Source organism: Cebidichthys violaceus, unplaced genomic scaffold (genome assembly GCF_023349555.1).
Source record: "Cebidichthys violaceus isolate CVI_PGR_0920_01 unplaced genomic scaffold, fCebVio1.0.p SCAF_11, whole genome shotgun sequence".
NCBI lineage: Eukaryota > Metazoa > Chordata > Actinopteri > Perciformes > Stichaeidae > Cebidichthys > Cebidichthys violaceus.
This window is the reverse complement of record NW_027176274.1, coordinates 6,695,808-6,714,920: the sequence shown is the minus strand read 5'-3', so window position 1 is coordinate 6,714,920 and position 19,113 is coordinate 6,695,808. Positions and strand designations below refer to the sequence as shown.

General features: G+C 44.3%; 1 protein-coding gene across 14 annotated transcripts in view; it reads left to right on the top strand.

Moving 5' to 3' along the window:
• The window catches only part of caska (calcium/calmodulin-dependent serine protein kinase a), a 102,593-nt gene that overhangs the window by 25,438 nt on the left and 58,042 nt on the right, over positions 1-19,113 (top strand). For all 14 annotated transcript variants that reach the window (XM_068702354.1, XM_068702329.1, XM_068702362.1 and 11 more), the window contains exon 2: positions 10,615-10,727. In XM_068702354.1, the coding sequence (XP_068558455.1) occupies positions 10,615-10,727 (113 nt within the window). The remainder of the gene's footprint in view (positions 1-10,614; positions 10,728-19,113) is intronic.

The window sequence follows — 19,113 nt, the reverse complement described above, 5'->3', positions numbered from 1 at the left end:
GGATGTGTAGGTGCAATTGATTTTCTGGTGTTGCACGTGAAAACATTTAATGATCAGCGTTTCGTCGTTTGTTCTAACAGTGTTTTACTCACTTTCTCGGTTGTTCTCGGCCCTTGTTTCCCTTTTTTTTTTCTCTGTGCGGTGAAGCCTCTGGGCGGGCGGATGATGCTGGAAATGTCAGACGTTTAATTGAATTCGCGGCACTGCAGGATCCCCTTAAAGTCTTCGTTGGCAGCGAACAGCACAGGCGCACATACAAACACGTCTCTTAAGGGCTGCACTCGCTGCTCTCACATCCTCACACGAGGAGACCCTGCTATGATCTGAAGCAGAGGTGTGTGTGTGTGTGTGTCTGTCTGTCTGTCTGTGTGTCTGTCTGTCTGTCTGTCTGTCTGTCTGTCTGTCTGTCTGTCTGTCTGTCTGTGTGTGTGTGTGTGTGTGTGTGTGTGTGTGTGTGTGTGTGGGAACACATTGAGATTCATTAGGCGTCTTGTCTCACTCGGCTGCGTTGCCTAGCAGAAGTCTGCATCACATTCAACTTTAAAAGATCACCACCATCAATTTGTTCCACTGTCTCCATGTTATTCTGTCGTGCATGAAATAAAGTACAAAGTAGTCACAGCGGGATGCAAATAGTAGCCCGCGGGCCCAATCCAGCTCTGCAACAAAAATAGTTGCCCCCCCCCCCCCTTCCCCCTTTCACAGCAGCACATACCGTTTAAATAGGACATGAGAAAACCTGCTTCCTCATCTCCCTCCCTGTAGTTGCCGTGTACATAGGTGCTACAATAGTGCTGAGGGCGGATGACGCCCTCTGAGTTCTCACTCTCAACCATAAAGTTGCACCAATCAACCAGCAAGAAGCACTAGTGCAGCGGAAATAAAGGAACGCAATCCCTCACTGGTTTCCCACCGACGGTCACACACCAGCAATCAGCAGCCAATCAGCAGCCCAGGAAGTAAGACGATCAGGTGATGAAAGGAAGAAAAAAAAGGGGAATATTCCGATAAGAGAGATAATCACTTTCAGTATGACATAAAGCGCTTTAACTACTGAACTAAAGCACATCAATCTCTCCCTCGCTCTCTCTCTCTCGCTCTCTGTCTCTCTCTCTCTCGCTCTGTCTCTCTCTCTCGCTCTCTCTGTCTCTCTCTCCTCGCTCTCTCTGTCTCTCTCTGTCTCTGTCTCCCGTCTCTCTGTCTGTCTCTCTCTTGCTCTCCCTCGCTCCCTCTCTCAAGAGCTTAAGCAATTATGGCGATACGGGGTCATGACTTTATTTCAGTTATGCTGATGATCACATTAGAGGAATGACTTTGGCTAAGTTATGATCTGAAATCCTTGTGCAGTGTTTCAATGCTCACAGCTGTAGTACGATCTGAACACGTGAGCCTTTCTTCAACCTTATAGCATATGAGATTCATATGTATTAATCCTTTAACATTATACAAATATAATACAATAGAGGGATATATTCATGACAGCCCCACCCCGAACAACTTATTGTATATCATTCTCATTGCTCAGATGTATTCTCTGACTTTCTCCCCCTTCTTTGCGTTTGTATATCTGTTTCTCTTGGGGACGGGTATCTTTGTGTTTGGCTCCGTCTGTGATTTGTTCACTTCATAAACTGCAGACTCATGAATCTTCACTCCACCAGAGCCGTTTTCTCTGCTTCGGCGTCCCTAAAGTACCGAGCTGCATTTCTGTGTTGGACTCACACCAGGTTTTTTTTTTGACACTTTTACCGTAATTTACAGTTATCTGAGAGTAAAAAGGTACTACATCAGCCGATTGATCGAAGCTTTACTGCAGCCGCTGAATCAATGTGTGCGTCTCCACACGACTGAGTGAAGAAAGATGACAACAGAACGCAGCTTAGCCAATGAAAGATGTCTAAACCTGTCAATTCAAGAGTCAAAGCTGACCGCTCCAGCTCTTCCTGGGCTTAATGAGGATGAGATAATTTAGTCGGTCAGTCAATCTTTTACACCACATGTTTGAGCTTCATCTACTTGGTCTACTCTGACATGCAATGTGGATATTCATGCAACTTCTGTGATATTTTGGTAACCCTCTGCTCTTCCTTTCATCCATTAATGTCTCTGTGTACATTGTTCTCTTGACCGACACTTGTTTTTACTTTTACAACGGATGTTCACGGTTCCCAGAAGATACATTGTACATGTTTTTGGAGGGTTGGGGCCACGCCTCCTTCACGGTGCTATCGGTCCGGTATAGTGTCAAAAAACAAGCTCCTCCCTCCTCCACCGAGGTGCGATGTCCTCCGTGAGACCGGCCTTGGCCTCGGCAGTAAATTGCGCTCCGCCTGTCAAACACCAGTGGATCCGTTAGTCGGCTCATAAACAAACCTATTATTATGTTAATCACGTTGTCATATTGCCTATCACTCACACATAATGACCTGTATTTAGTGCAGTGGCGTTGTTGACACAGGTTGCCGACTTATTGATTTGCCACGACGCGTCATAATGACAAATGCCGGTTCAGCCGGTAAAACGGATATCGACTCCCGTCGAGGGCAAACGCTAAAATAGTTTTCCTAACTTAGTTTTCCTTCCAGGACTGCTGACGCCAATAAAAGGCAAAGCATTGTATTATTATCAGAAAATTGAAGGGCAATATAAGTACGTAGGTTTACCACGTTAGAGAGTTAACACAGCGCAGTTAGTAGAATCACGTATCCGTTTGTCTCGTTTCAGTCATGTTCCTGTCTCTCACTTATCTCAGACTTCTCCGCTCTCCAGAGGCTCTCTGCGAGGCGTAAACACGTTAATCACATCCATCGAGTCGTGATTCTCTGAATGTTTCCTGCAGGCTGAAGTTCATTACAACGTCTGGTGGCTGTGAGTCTGTTACAGTCCTGAGCTCTTCACTTCTCATTCATTTCGGTCTCATTGTGCTTTTCCCGATAACAGCCCGGGTCGATTATTTCTACATTATCTCTCCTTTATGGTTTCTCTCTGTAGGTAACTGTTTCTTCTTCTTTTGAAGATAGCACTATTCAATTATTTTTTGCATTGTTCATGCGGATACTTGATGTAAAAAAAAACACAAAAAACTGAACGGATCACCTGATTGCAAAAACTAACTGCCATGCCTGTGGTGGGCATCAGGAGCTGGAGACGCAGTAGAGTAAAGCAGCCTTTAGTGGAACCTTTAGTGCAGCTTCCTCCTCCTGTTGTTTCCAATGACCCGACTGACGCACATGTGAGCCGCTCCGCCACAGGTCCGCCACAGTCCGAGTGTGAGTGATGCTGCACGGACCCGCGTGCGTCGTAAAGCCGGTGACATTTACGGAATGAGACGGCGAGTGACTGATGCACCGCCGAGTTGGGATGGAGTGCGGCCCGCAAATCACCTTTTTACTGCAGCGACACGCGCGCTCAGATGCAGATAGACGGCATGCGATACAGGGCACCCTATTTTTTTGATGCGGTCATAAATCCCCCGCCGGTTACCCCCAGACGTGGAACGCAGCGCGGACACTTCACCCTCATCCCAGCCTGTCCACACATCCTCCCTCACAGGGTCAGTCATGTACCAGCAGACTGCTGCGAGCTGTGAGACGTGAGGCCACACGTGTTGACTCTTTTTAACACGGGAGACCACTCTATTTGCTCGCCGTTGCATCTTGTTAAGACGTGGTGCAGCCGTACACACCGGATTAACCCCCCCGATGGGCCGCCGATGTGTCCTAAAGCTCTGCACTGCTGCTCCAGAAGGAGCAGTGAAAGAAGTGAAGAAAAGATCAGCGAAGGAGGAGAGGCGATCTCAAATGAGTAAAAAAAAAAAGGCTTTTTTTTTTTTAGCGTTACCGAAGCCACCGGCAATTAGAGAAGAAATGTTCGAATCACAATGAATTAATTATAGAGCCAGCAGCAGAGCTGATTCGTGACTGTCCTCTTTTTTTTAAAACTCCATCGGCTTGTCAGGTTTAGTTTCTTTCATTCAATATAAAATACATATTATATAAAACCTCAATAACGGCATATGCATGCTGTGATTTCATCTTTTTAAGATGAACCTGTGTTTCTGGAGATCCTGAAAGACTTTTGACCGTACACAATGATGAGCGTTTCATTTTTTAACACCATAATCTACACTATATTTTTACCAATAAGCCAGGTCTGTATGTTTTAAATGGACGATGCGTCTCCACACACGTCAAAACATCTTGAATAGAGTGAGATGGAGTGCTTGGATAGATATTGATAGGCCGTGTACAAAGTAAACAGACAAACTTGGTTTTGTAAAGTTACATCTCCACCTTTTTATAGCATCAAATAACTTCTGAAAAATGAACACTTGAACACACATCAGTGCGATGACGATGTCCTAAAAATGTAAAGTTTAAAATGTAAAGATTGTCTTGGATTGGAGAGAAACGCCTTAAAGTAGAGACCACAACACCGATCAACACTTTTATTTGATAAACAGTTTCGGCACAGATGATAAATTATAAGCTCAGCAACACGTTGAGACCTTGAGAAACCCATTTCATGTAATTACTAGACGATAATGAGACAATAAGTCAAAAAATACCGGAGGAGAAAAAAAAAAAGGGTTTGAGTCAACATCTTGATATAATGAGCAAATGAACAGAATTTGGAGTAACCTTGATCAACCCCCCGCCTCCATAATTCACCGCTAAGTATCTCATAATGTAGTTAATAAATCCCTCCAACTCTGAAACACCGGAGTGAAATCTGGGTTAGGATAAATTGTGGAGGCGTGTTTGCACAAACGGGACTCACCCTGCTTCTCTTCCTGTCCATGTGGCTCCTCTTCTTTTTGCCCCCCCCCCCCCCCCCCCCCCCCCCCCCCCCCCCCCCCCTCTCTCTCTCTCTCTCTCTCTCCCCGCTTCCTGTTATTTTAGTGAGGGTGGCTAAAGTGCAGGAATCATCAGAACAGCCCATGTGCAGCTGACTTCTATTCAGAGCCATAATGGCTGACGCTGTGTGCAGCTGAGCCCCATTCAAACCCGGAATGGCTCCTCCACATACAGTCGATTTCTTCCAACACTCCCAGTTCCGCCACTTGAGCCGTCTGCGGTTCAAAGCTGCTTCTCCCCTCCCATCACCACCCCCACTGTCTGCCTCCCTTCACCTCCTCCCCTGACACATTCTAAAGTTAATCTTTCCTACTTTTGATGTGTGCAGAAGATCGATTGTGCCCCTTAAACCCTTTTTTAAGGCTTGCCCAGGCTGCTGTGAATAAGCCTCTCATCTGCTCCAGAGTAGCTCTACGCTCAACACTCTCTCTCTCACACAGACGCGCGCACACACACACACACACACACACACACACACACACACACACACACACACACACACACACACACACACGCACGCTATATACTGGGATGTATTTTAGTCGACCAAAACCCAGAATTTTCAAAAATTGTTGCTAAACATGCAATTTTGCAGCTTTATAAATTCCTCCAAAATAAAAAAGATACATTCTCCAATACCTTCACTTCCAATCAGTTAATCTCAATTTATTGCTAAGTTGGCATAACCTAGACTCTTCTAGTCAGTGCACAGCAGCTCAGCTGAACCTGCAGCATACCTGAAGAACTAGAAGTTGACACAGGAGGCGTTTCAACTGGGTTTTTCGCCGTCTCTACAGGCCACTCAATGAAACAGGTCCATAACTACAGACTGTGTTTTTGTCTCTGAACGCTGCTAAATTGCAGGTGACCTATAGACTCAATAGTGCGCCTGAATGCATCCTGTCTAGACACAGACGGAGGACTGAAGCTGCTGACGTGCTGCTGATACCAAATAACGACTCTCCGGGAAGTTTTTAGGAAATTATGGACCCAAAAAATAATTAATAATAAAAGATGATAATCCTAAATACATCTCTTTCTGTAATATTCAAGTTCTTGTTATATATAATTTAGTGAATCTCAGTTTCAATGATAGAAGCTGTAACTAATGACTAAAAACAATGACACTGTTGTCTTTCTAAATTAGCTGTCTATGGTCCACGTTCTGTCAAGCCTCTGTTTTAACCAACTGTTTTATCTTCTCACTGTTACCTTTGTCTTTATTTATAAGCTATTTATTCAAGACTCAGTATTTCTTCCCATCTCGCCCGCCTCTCCTCTGTTTGTCCAGCTCCTCCAGGGCCTCTTGTTCATCGCCGTTCGGAGTGCAGCCTCAAGCGAGGCCTGACATTTGCTGCGCTGAGAGGAGGGGAGAGGAGGGGGAGGAGGAGGAGGAGGAGGAGGAGGGGGGGGGTGCAGAGGTGAAGCGACTAGACGGTAACGTGGAGGAAGATAACGCAGCGGTGGAGAACTCCACTGCATTACTAATGAGAGCTCTTTGACCCGACGTACCTGCTCCAACAAAAGTTTGGGCTGAAACCGTGTCCCTGCTGGAGTTTGAGTTTAATTTCAAATAGACTTTTCATTTGGCTCTGAGTGCTGACTTCCCAAAATTGACAAATTCGTTGTTTGCAAGCTGGTGTTATCTTTCCGTTGGAATGCTAGATTTCCCCACGGAGCCCGGCTCTTCACAGTCCAAGAGGCTTCAGAGAAAGCTGCCGTGTTTGTCACTCTTTCTTTTCTTTCCAGTCGCTTCCAGAGCTACAATCTGCACACCGCACGTCAACATTCAGTGTAACTAGCCAACAAATAGTGTCTTTAATAAGTAACAATGGCTTTCAGAATATCAGCTTAACAATGGAAATGTGACATACATGTCATGTGTATGTTTTTGTACAATATAATCTTCCGTCCAGCTTAAAGATACCGGTATACTTTGCCCCTTTTCTGTTTGCTCTCCCTATTTTTACGTTATAACATTGTTGCCACTGATGGCAACTTAAGTCCAAGAATTTGTTGCCAGAGTCACAAAGTGGTTGCAACCTGGCAACCCTGCACTGTCCAGCCCTGCAAACAGATGGATTCGACGAGTTAATGTGGAATTTACCATCTCACTCTGTGCGTGTGTGTCTTGGTTAAATGCACTCAGGAGCAGCCTGTAAATGAATGCCTCTCATGGGATGGTGACCCGGGGACACAGCGGAATCTTCCTGCTCAACAAACTGGTGACTCAGTTGTGTGTGTGTGTGTGTGTGTGTGTGTGTGTGTGTGTGTGTGTGTGTGTGTGTGTGTGTATATGAGTGTGAGTGAGTGAGAGAGTTAGAGATGGAGAGGGCTGCATACAGCATAGAACCGTTGCACCATCCCTTTGGTCTCGGTAACAGTTTGCTCAGTAACACTTCCCATATAGTTTATTTCCGTCTGAGTTTGATCTATGTTTATACTGCGTGTGTGTACGAGTGTTTGCGTGTGTGTGTACGAGTATGTGTGTGTGTGTGTGTGTGTGTGTGTGTGTACGTACGAGTGTTTGTGTGTGTGTGTGTGTGTGTGTGTGTGTGTGCGTGCGTCTCTTGCACGCTTGGGCACGGTGCCGTCCTACCTCACCCTTCTGACGCTAAGCAGCTTTAGCTTGATCACCATCTGTTCAACCAGTCATTGCACAAAGACTGCCTCACACTCCACACACACTCCACACACGCACACACACACACACACACACACACACACACACACACACACACTTGAGCAGCACTGCTTGTGTTCAAACCCAGGCCAGACGGTGTTGCGCCGTCTGCTGCAGCCGGGGGTGATGTTTTGTGTGGCTGTGAAACGGGTGCTTTCACATCACCACTGAGGTTTGGCTGAGTGTGATTTGCTGTGGGATGGGTATTTCACAGAAGGCTGCAGGTAGTGTGTGTGTGTGTGTGTGTGTGTGTGTTTTGGTTGCTGTCTCTCTCCGCTAGTTAGAGGCTGCTCCGCTGGTGAACCCAGCTAATTGTTAAGTTTCCCAGTTCACCCAGTGGACAGGGAAGTATGAACGAGATGAAGCATCTCTATTTCCATGGCCCTGAGAAACCATACCAATAACAGTGTTATCTGGGTCATCTTTATTTTATAACCTAATTATATTCAGCAATCTCAAATCCCATCCCTGCTCTTAAAAAGAAATACTGATAAATAAATACAGATAATCATAATTAGATAGAATACACAAGTGGAGATGAGTGGCGGTCACAGTCAAAGATGTATGTATCACTGCATAATGTATCATTTTTGAATCTATTATCTTGTATTATGTTCTGTCTGGTACGCACTGTGCTGTTAACTCTCCAATCACTCAGATAGAGCTCTCGCTGTTACACACTCCAACAATAAGGTTTGCTGATGGCCCGAGGCCAGTAAGAAGCTGCCAGTACTTACAATCAGCCAGTTGCCTGATCAGGCCAGTACTCTAATTTACTGTACTCTACTGTACCCTACTCTACTACAGTACTGTACTCTACTACAGTACTCTACTGTACTCTGAAGCCTCTCTCCGCTCTGCCTTCGCGGCGCTCTCTACTCTTAAAGAAGGCTCAGGCTTGTTTGAGTCATTAATGAAATGGTGATGAGTTGGAACACAAAAGAGCATTCATTGGAGAAAAACATACGAGTTTAAAATGATGAGTTGTGTTATAGGAGTTACTTAGCTTTTTTTTTTTTTGTCTTGTTTCTACGTACACATCATCATCATCATCATCATCATGCACATGCGTGCTACAGTCCACAGTTATCTTCCTCCAGTCATGCTTTGATCTGGGTCATCTTGATTTATGTGAGCTGGAGTTAGAAACATTGTCACCAAGGTAACAGACAGCAGAACGGTTTGCTTGTTGTGCTCCCGTCTAGAGCTGGCTGTCATTATTTCACTATTTTTCTCTGTAACATCGAGTATTAATTTGTGGCCTTGAATATCTGGCTGGAACTTTGAGTTTTTGTTTGTGAAATGAGAAGAACAATGGTTTCACGACATCGTGTTAATATCTCTCACAGTCTCTACAGTTACACACTGAAGCACATAGTTGACCCATGGAAAGAAACACAGTACATACTCGTTTTCTAACCTGGTTTCATCCTCCTCGCTGATATTATTTCACCTGGTAAAATTAAAGTGTTGTACCTCTTTGAAATGGTAAACAATGGCCTTGCTTTTTGCAGGCCACAATGAAGTATTGTTTCAATATCAATTCCCTAAATCAGATATCAGATCTGTATTAATTCTCAGCTGTATTAAAGACACACACACATACTTTATGACTATGGCGTGGCCTAATAATCCACATCATTAAACCGCCTCATCGGCGTCCACAAATAACTTGATGACAGCTAAGCAGGCAGCTAAAGTGTGCTTTCCTACTTATTAATCCGTCACATTGCAGCTTGTGCCCGCTGACCTGTCCAGGGACTTTCCCTTGCTTTTCACCCAGTGCATGCTGGGATAGGTTTCAGGCATAAGCAGGTATAGAAAATAGATGGATTGGATTATGTGTTTGCTGCTGCCAGCAGGTTTTGCCTGAGTGTTTTACTTTTTTTTCTTACACAAGATCTATTGCTTCATTTATCCGGCTTCCCTCCCTCCTCCCTCCTCCCTCCTCCCTCCTCCCTGCTGCTAAACCTCATCTTCCCAACACATGACACGCATTATTTAACGGTATGCTCGGGTCAGCTCAAGCCCATTACCTCCAGTGTTGTGAGTCCGACGGTCTGATGCCGCCGTACAGCACCGTAACCCTGACCTGCCGGCTTGTTAATTCTGACCCGCAGCCCCGGAGTGGTGGACCTCTGTTTATCCCGTGGACTGAAATGAGATGATGCGCTCTCTCTCCACAGGAGGGATGATTCAATTTGTGAACCCGCCGACCTCAGCGATGAGATCCAAAGTGCGGTCTTCTCTGCATGTGCTGATATGCTTACACACACACACACACACACACACACCACACACACACACACACACACACACACACACACACACACACACACACACACACACAGAGTATTCTCCAGCCTCTTGGGTGAACATTTGAACGACGAGGAGTTGTAGTGCTGTGGGGGGGGGGGATTTACTTCAGGGATTATGCAGTAATTCAAAATTATTTTATTGGCTTTTTGGTTTAACATCACAGTGATACAATCATATTGTTATCAAACAATATTCAAAACCAACCAAATTAGTCATTTAAGTTTTTGTTTCATGCTTTAAACATCAATTGGATTTGTTTTATGTGATTTTGGGGCATTTTGTGCTGCTGTGTGAGAGCAGACAGTAGAGCGATGATAACAGATGATAAGGAAGCATCGCGGTTCACCCATTGTGATACCGATTAGCTTGAGCCTTCTTTCTCACTTACAGCTGCCATAATCATCATATCTTTATATCAGTAATGGATCAAACAGCCATGTCCCCTCAGCTCTAGATCACTGTTACGGCTTTATGGCCTGAAACCCGACTGTTTTAGTTCACTACCCTCAGCAGTAAAGCTCTAACAGTCATCAGATGATCAGGAATGTTGCTCCGTGTCCAACGTGTGGTTTAACTGTTTAACAAGTCCACCATGTTGACTGTACAAGGTGATCATGTGTGTTGTTTTCTTCCAGCTTCTTTCTGCCAGTAGATCAGTTACTGCAGGCTGACTGCAGGGTTTGGCAAGAACCCGTCTGACAACCCACATGTTAAATGTTTTATCTCTCTCTCTCTCTCTGTGTGTGTGTTGTGAAGGGGTCCCTTCAGCGTGGTGCGGAGATGCATCAACAGAGAGACGGGGCAGCAGTTCGCTGTCAAAATCGTGGACGTGGCTCAGTTCACCTCCAGTCCTGGACTCAGCACGGAGGGTAAGGGATCACAAACCTCTCACTGTGTCTCTGTACTCATAAATATAACTGCAGATAATTGCTTTTTCCACACTCTGTTGCACACTAAAAGTTAATGCAATGGAGAGGTCAGATGCTTGTCCTTGTTTACGAGTGTAAGTCCACACTGGCCTACTTCTCATTCACTCAGCTGCTCACAGCCACACTTGGGAGTTTCCCGGTTCAATCACAGTCTTCTTCTGTGGTCTTTGGGCTGTTTTCATTGAAGCGGTTCATTATGAAGCCATGCCGAGGGCACCTTGAGAGGACTGCTTTAGGAAAGAAGTGTACAACGTCCCCCCACTGTTCAGTGATTAAACAGCAATATATTTTTTATATATATATATATATATATATATATATATATATATATATACAAATCAAATACTATGATGCTGAAACAGATGGAGTTCGTAGGATGTAACATATGTTATGTAGAGGACATACTGCAGGTCAGAATATTTAAAAAACAAACTTATTCTTCCTCTGAACGCACAGAACTTTAATACTAATTATTCAGGCTATACTGAGAGTTATGCGTGCAGTAATTATTCAAATATTCACAGACTATTAAGGTCATTAAAAGTCTAACTTAAGAAAAAACAGGCCTGACTGCTCAACTTCATATTTGTTGTTGCATTATCCAGAGATTCATTAAACAGGTGTTGTTGTTAATCCAGAGCGAGGCTGCCGAGCTTCGTCCAGACGAGTCAGAAGTCTCATCAGATATCTGCCGCTGGCTGAAGGCGGCGGAGGGAGGGATGGAGAGATTGAATTAAAGATATTTGGATTTTTTTTTTTGGGTGGGAGGTGATAACGCACAAACTATTAGAGGAACAGAGAAGTCTGAATAGAGATTCGTAGGATTGCAGTTCTTTATTAGAGGAAGTAGAACGCCGCCGGTCGTTTGTGACGCAGGTCTACTGCTGTCCGTGTATCGAGCAGGTATTTTTAGAAAGCAATAGAATGGACAACACTGAGCAGTTTAACCTAACCCTAACCTGTCACTGGGCTGTGTGGAGGGATTTGTTTTACTTGTTAAATAGAACAATAAATGGAGGCTTCACGGTACAGAAATGACATCACCAACACACAAAGGAAGAGAGAGAGAGAAGAAGAGAAGCTCGTAATCTTTACGAGCGTCAGTCGCCTTTCTAACCTGAGGTCTCTATTTACTTCTACTTTAAGGAGTTTCCTTTTATTGAACAAAAACAGCTACAAAATGTTTAATAATCTCATCAAGTGAATTCTAGCGAGAGCCCATAAAAGCATAACTGAACATATGAAGACCTGTTAATAAATGAGTACATATACTGTAGCCTATGCCAACATATAGGCCTAAAACTAAATACCTGGCTCTGTAAAGACCGTCTATCTCCTCCGCTGTGTTATGCTAAGCTAAGCTAGGCTAAATACCTGCTTCTTGCAGTCAGCATCTCACTTTCACAAAGACTACTGTTGGACTGTCCCTTTAAATGTAATCCGTAAACAAATGTTCGTTCCACGGTTCTTTATATTCTACTAATTATCAGTTTTTGTATCTAATTATCAGTACTTGTACTTTTATCATGTATTTAATAATAATAATACTTTCACAAGAAACGTATGCAAACGGTAATAAAGGGAGTCATGGCACTGGTATCGGCACATCTTTAGATATGTCGGAGACATTCATCACATTCAGTACAGCCTCACAGAGCCAGTGTGTATTCAGATTACTTTCCATTAAGCCCCATAATAGACTGTACATCAGCACCGTGACCCGGCCACACCCGTGTGGAGACTGTGTCGTGGTGATTGTGTTGATCTAGTGATGCACACATGCTATGAGTTCAAGGTAATTAATGTTTCTTGGAGGAGCTTTAGCTGCCACATTACCCAGCAGCCTTCTTTACCTTCTCTAATTCTCTCTCGCTGATGAAGAGAGCATAATCCAGCATGACAGGGCGTTTGCTTGCTTTACTTAAGCTTCCACAAGGCGGACATAAAGTGCTCAGCCATTCACACTGTGATCCCTCACAAAACACCAGTCCTCACGCTGTCAAAGGGACATTTATAAAATCATGGCTGCATAAAATTGCAGGTTTTGTATATTGTGTATTTTATGGGGTGAGCAGAAACAATTGCTGATAACGAGTCGGTTTGTCTTGAACTTGAATTTCACTTTCCCCTTAGACGGGGGAGTTAACTTAAATAGATTTCTTATTTTCCGACCGGTTAATTGTGAATTACTGTCTTCAAAATGTGATGACGCTTCAGATTAGAATTTAGATTCATAAATATGAGACAAAAACAATTCGGAGGGAAGTCACATGACTAATCTATAAAACAATATATGAAATGCTTTAAAGTAAAGCACAGTGAAGCTTGGATGTCAGAGGAAACTACGTTATTGTAAACTCCTCCACCTCTTACTTCCAACTTTCACCATCTATAATCCCCAAATTGCCGGTCAGTTGCACACAAGCTGGTATCTTTGTGATAACGGGTTAATTGCTGCACATCCATCTTCATTGTAGCCTCCCCGCTCTGAGCTGTCTTCTGTCCCGTTGGCTCGACTCATTCCCTATAGTATATAGCGGCCGTCTGCCAGTAAGGGAGAGCTTGTTTAAATGTTCCCTCCTTAGAAACGCTATTTTGCCGTCTCTCCTCTCATAAAAAGTAGTGATGAGAAGCTGGTTTGACAGATGGCCGCAAACTCCTAAATGAATGTTTTTCATTGTAACTGTGCACCCGAAACATTTCTCTTCGTTGCCAGCATATATGTCTACACGTGTGTGTGTGTGTGTGTGTGTGTGTGTGTGTGTGTGTGTGTGTGTGTGTGTGTGTGTGTGTGTGTGTGTGTGTGTGCGCACGTGTAGTATGGTCAGCACCCTCCCCAGTCATTTATATCCAATCACAGTCCCTCCTCTGCAGCTCTCAGGAATCCATCAAACCCTGCAGGCCCCTCCCCCCCTGACACCAGGCGACTGTTCTCATAGTTGATTTGTTTTTATTTTCCCCTCCTCCTTGTTGCCTCTAGAAAGCAGAGCAGTTTCACTTGAGCGGGCAGCTGTAACACAGCACCGCAGTAATCAAGCAGGCACATACACACACACACACACACACACACACACACACACACACACACACACACACACACACATACGAGGACGCAGACACCCGGCACTGAGCTCAGACCAGGGGGAAGTGGGTCAAATGGTTCGTGTCTTGGCAGTGGATTGGCCAGCAGAGGCCTGACACAAAGACACACACACACACTCACACTCACACTCACACACAGCACCAGCTTGTTTCTCGTCAGCCTGTCCGGAGGTCTGTCTGACGAATAGGTCAGCCCTCTTAGGGGATGAGAGAGAAAAGCCAGCCAGAGAATGAGCAAAATTCATCATGTGCCATCACCTACTCTCATCCCTCCGCCTCTTTCACTCTCCCGCCTCCCGGATTCCTCCTTCACTGTCTCCTCTTCTTCTGTGTTTCTACCTCCTCTCAAATCCCTCTCCTCCTTCGTCGTTCCATCCTCGTCTTCCTCCAGTCGTAAAATAAAAGCTACAGCCCTGTGTGTGTTTTTACCGTTTCCATTACTGTGACATCTCGTCTGCTAAAGCACTGTCAGGTCTCGAACATACAGTAGCATCTCACACACACACACACACACACACACACACACACACACACACAGCCCTGTGTGGTGTTGCTGTGGTAGCAAGGCCTCCTTCCACTGCTGGCTTTGACTCCCAGCAGGAGGAACATGGATCACTGTAGAGATCACATCTGTTTATCACCTCCTTTCTCTCTCTCCCTCTCTCTCTCCCTCTCTCTCTCCCTCTCTCTCTCGCTCTCTTTTTGTAATTTCTTTTTTTTTAAGCACTAACTCTCACTGATTCTAAATCCCCAGTTTCTCTCTTAAATGTCCAGTTGCTCTGCATGAACGCGCTCTCAGCTCACAGGAGAGCGCGATGGAAGAAATAAACGTGTATGCACGCTATACAGGAATCTTCCGTCGCTATGGACACTGATAGATTCCTCCGCCTGCAGAGCTGTTGACTTGTTTCATATTGTTGTTTCTATACAAATGCATAACATCCACGAAACTACCAATGACACAAAATGAACTAAATGGGTCCAGTAGATGTGGAGTTGGTAACTTTCTTTTAATAAAACTTTTTTTATTAAAACCACAACCTTTTCTGTTGTTTTTTGCCTAAACAATGAAATGACTGTAACTATGTCTACATGCACACAATATTCAGGTTGTTGCTCTTATTCTCTTATTCTTATTCTTAATAAGCTGCTCACAAGGCAAATGCAAATTAACATTCCACTAATCCTGTAAACATGCAGGCATGCATTGTCTGATTCACGTAAACATGTCCCCATGGCGGACGTCCTCACCTGTTGATGTCTTTCATAATGTTTAAAAGTAGGTGTGTTTCTCCTTTCGACCAGAAATGTGGGCTTTTCTGTTAGGAATGCATCTGTAGCCCGGCCTTACTAACTGCTGTTAGCTGGTTTGTGTACAGTACACAGGAGGCCGCGCGTCGCAAGCTGCTGAAATAACCTCAAATGTCCAAAAAATGCTCCTAATACAAGAATAATATCAGAATATCTCGTGTCTTATTGGGAAATGCTCCATTTTGAAAACAGCCTCATTCAGAATATCCAAAAGGAATTGTCATATTCAAAATAATAGTGAAATATTAGTGTGCATGTTAACGTAGTAAGTGTAAGGAAATATATCTCTGCACATTTCAATGTGTCAGATCCGTATTACTATGAAAAGAAAAAGCTTCAGTAATTGTATTTGCCGGAAGTTATTCTGTCTGTGGATATCGGTGCTTACTTCACCGTAATAGTTTTTAATGTAAAATCAAGTTGATTGGTATTGGTCTGGACCTCAGGGAGAAGCTTTGAGATGGGTTTTCCATTTTGTATTTGTTAGTTCATATTGTCTACAGTCAAGATTATTAGAAAATCAATAGATATCACTTTAAGTTGTAGTCTTTCGTCTTTCAGCTGGTGTTTAAGTCACAATTGTGTGCAGCCCATCCTGCAGTGTTATCCGTCTCTTCCTCCTCACTCTTTCTGTCACTTTTTTGGTTATTAATTCCCCGTTGCTTACTCTACCCCCCCCCCCCAACACACACACACACACACACACACACACACACACACACACACACACACTTAAAATCAATGAAAGTAGCTTCCCTGCTGCAGTTTTTTTCCTAGCTCAATAAAGTTGGTTTGCCTCCCGTTTGATAAAGTATCTTTGGTGATCTCCGGCAGCGCTTGCCGTGACGGGCATAAACAGTGAGCTCACTGGATGACATTAAATGTGGCACGCTGCTGTGCCCTTAAGGTAGCCACTTATCCGGCTTTAGCAGCATTAGCACCATGTTAGAGCTAGCCCACGCCTCGTGCCTGTCCTCGGAGGATTAGCTTAATGTTAGCGCCGAGGCTCGCAGCAGCACGAGTGGCTCGTGGCTTCGACTGGGAGCTTAATTAAATGTCACTGCATACATAGAAGAACAATACAGTAAATGTTCATTATAGTGTGTGTGTGTGTGTGTGTGTGTGTGTGTGTGTGTGTGTGTGTGTGTGTCACATCTACTCAGTCCCATCTTTTCAGTGTTTCTGTCCATAAATCACCTCCAGCAGCAGCCGAGGGAATACCTCACTGGTAGTGTGGAATATGCTGTTTCCATATGCACCGTGTATACAGAGCATGTATATTTTGGCACACAGGTTAATACACTTAAGTGCGCTCGTTGGTGAATTTTCCCGCAAATGAGATGAGATTGAGCTCAGGCAGAAAGCGTCTGGATGTGATGTTTACTTCTCTGCTGGGCTTCAACCATCAAAAGGTCTCTGAACAACAGCTGCCAGGAGGTGAAGGAGTAAGGAACTGCTTTGGGGAAAGTATGAATGGATAGATCAAAGGATTGAGAGATTGAATGGGAGGATGAAAGCGAGATGGATGGGACAGGCTATGTTTAGATAGTGAAGGCAAATCCCTTTTGTTTATCAAATCTAATCTGTAGGATTTACTCTCTGGACTGTTGGTGTAAAACCGGTCAGATTTGTGCTCCACATCCTCCATCTGTTGCTGTGCTACGGAGGTAGGCATGCACTTTAGTTAGTGGTGCCTTTCTGAGGCCTTTCTCTATGTTTCTTCCTTCTGTCAGTCAGCTTGAAAAGCCTTAAAAAGCATTGAGTTGAGTTTCCTCAAAAGATAACGTAGAACGTATTAAAATGTGTTAGAGGAGATTTATTTGAAAGGTCTTGAATTCTTTCTCTTGCCCGTCTCAGACCGTAGTATCAGCTATGATTTGTTTTATTGTAGGACTGTTGTGACAGTCTGCAGGAGGCTGTTGAATCCTTTTTTGGGGGGGATTTTCAGTCGGCACTATCAGACCTGCAGCGACGCTGTCACTGCTGCAGCTAGGAAGCTCTTCATCTCACACATAATGGACAAGCGTCAAGTTTAGCAAACGCTTAAAAGAACTTCAATTAATCAGTCATTGTTCTTCATTATTCTTTCATACTGGTTAAATTGTGACGCAGGTGGTGAATTGCATTCTGTGTGCTATTAAAATGTAACGCTAGTTAACTGTGTAGAAACCCTGAACGTCCATCTGCAACTTCAGTGTCATTTCCAGTGAGACATTCCCAGAGGTGCCATGAGTCTCATGTCAGACCTGTGAATGTGAGAGAGAGATTTGGTTACCTAGATTATTTTGGCTGTTCAGAATAACAATACTAAACCTGGCGTCCAGTCAGGATATAGAGATATAGAGTCGTCAGCTGGAGAGAGTGAGACGAGGTTTGATTTAAACTCTTTAGTTAATGGGGAGAGACAGCTGGAGGAAATGGTGATGATGAACGAGGAGGAAGCAGGAAGGAAGAGTTCTTCCCAAGAAGAAGACGTGTGTGTGTGTGTGTGTGTGTGTGTGTGTGTGTGTGTGTGTGTGTGTGTGTGTGTGTGTGTGTGTGTGTGTGTGTGTGTGTGTGTGTGTGTGGACTGTCAGTGAGCAGTGCAGGTGCTGGCGTGTCCACGCTTCTGCCTGATCCCCATGAGAGCTCTAATGTGTGTGTGTGTGGTGATGCAGTTTACATACAATTCCTATAGATTAAGTGCAATGATTTTTTTCCTGGCCTCCGTGCACGTCCGTCTTGTCATCACTCTGGTTTTATCGAGTGGTTTCTAGTATTCTGTTTTAATCACTTAAAAGCAAAAGCTTCATATTCGTCTCATAAGAACGAGATCTTTGCTGTCTGTGTTTGTCCGGCTGTGTCAGTCGTCTCTCCTCAGTGATCCCTCTGAAGTTTAGAGTCTAAACAGACCGCATTGATCATCTCAACCTCCTCCATTAACCCTCCTCTTGTTTAAGATCCAATTAAAGTGTCGGACGCTTATTGCCATGCAACAGTACGAGGATCTCAAATAGCGGGAATGACTACAAACAAACATCACTTGAACCTAAAGGAGAGCAGAGACTTTTTTTTTTGTTAATTTGCATAGGAGACAGTCCTGCAGATGAGTCACGGTGTTTCAGGAGTGCGACCCATTCTGCTGCACATTTTCCTCCTTTTCCTCTCCGCTAACGGTGAGAGCCGAGCTACAGGAAGCCCAGAGAAAAGCTTCAGCTTCAGGGTTCAGCCGCTTACAGGTGTAAAGGTGTCTTTCAACATGTAGCGCCTTGTCAGTGGTTTCAGGCTGAGGTTCTGTAAATTAGGGCGAGGGGCGTGCCAGTTTTAAGACATGTCGGCAGTAAATCGGTAAAATGTGACAAGGAGCCAAAGAGATCCCAGACCTACGCAGCAGCTCCCTGGTTGAGGACAAACGGCTGTGTCTCCTTTGCTGCTCTGGAGACTGATTCTGTTCTGGGCACATGAACACTTCTTGACGCTCGTACTCTTTGTTTCACTGCTGCCGTTACTTCAACGTTGTTAGCTCAGTAAATGAAAGGCTACATACTGCGGTGACGGTGGTTCAGCGGTAGAGCGGGTCGTCTGTTCGATACCCGGCCTCGCTAGTCCACGTCCATGTCCAAGACACTTAACCTCCAAATTGCTCCGTGGGCTGTGCTTGTGGTGTATGAATGTTATTCAAATTTTTATATATATGTTGTTTTTTTAATTATATGTGTTAAATGTCATGCACCAATCACCAAACCAAACTCCTTGTATGTGCAAACACACTTGTCAATACACGTTTCTGATACTGAATGCATGGAGAGAAAAGCATAGGAATATAATGACTAAAAAGATTTTCTTTAAAGGAAAATGTGTTTCCTGTTCAGCAAAAATAAAAGTATGGTCTTATGAGAATAATTCTCCTACGTACATTACACGCCTTTCACAA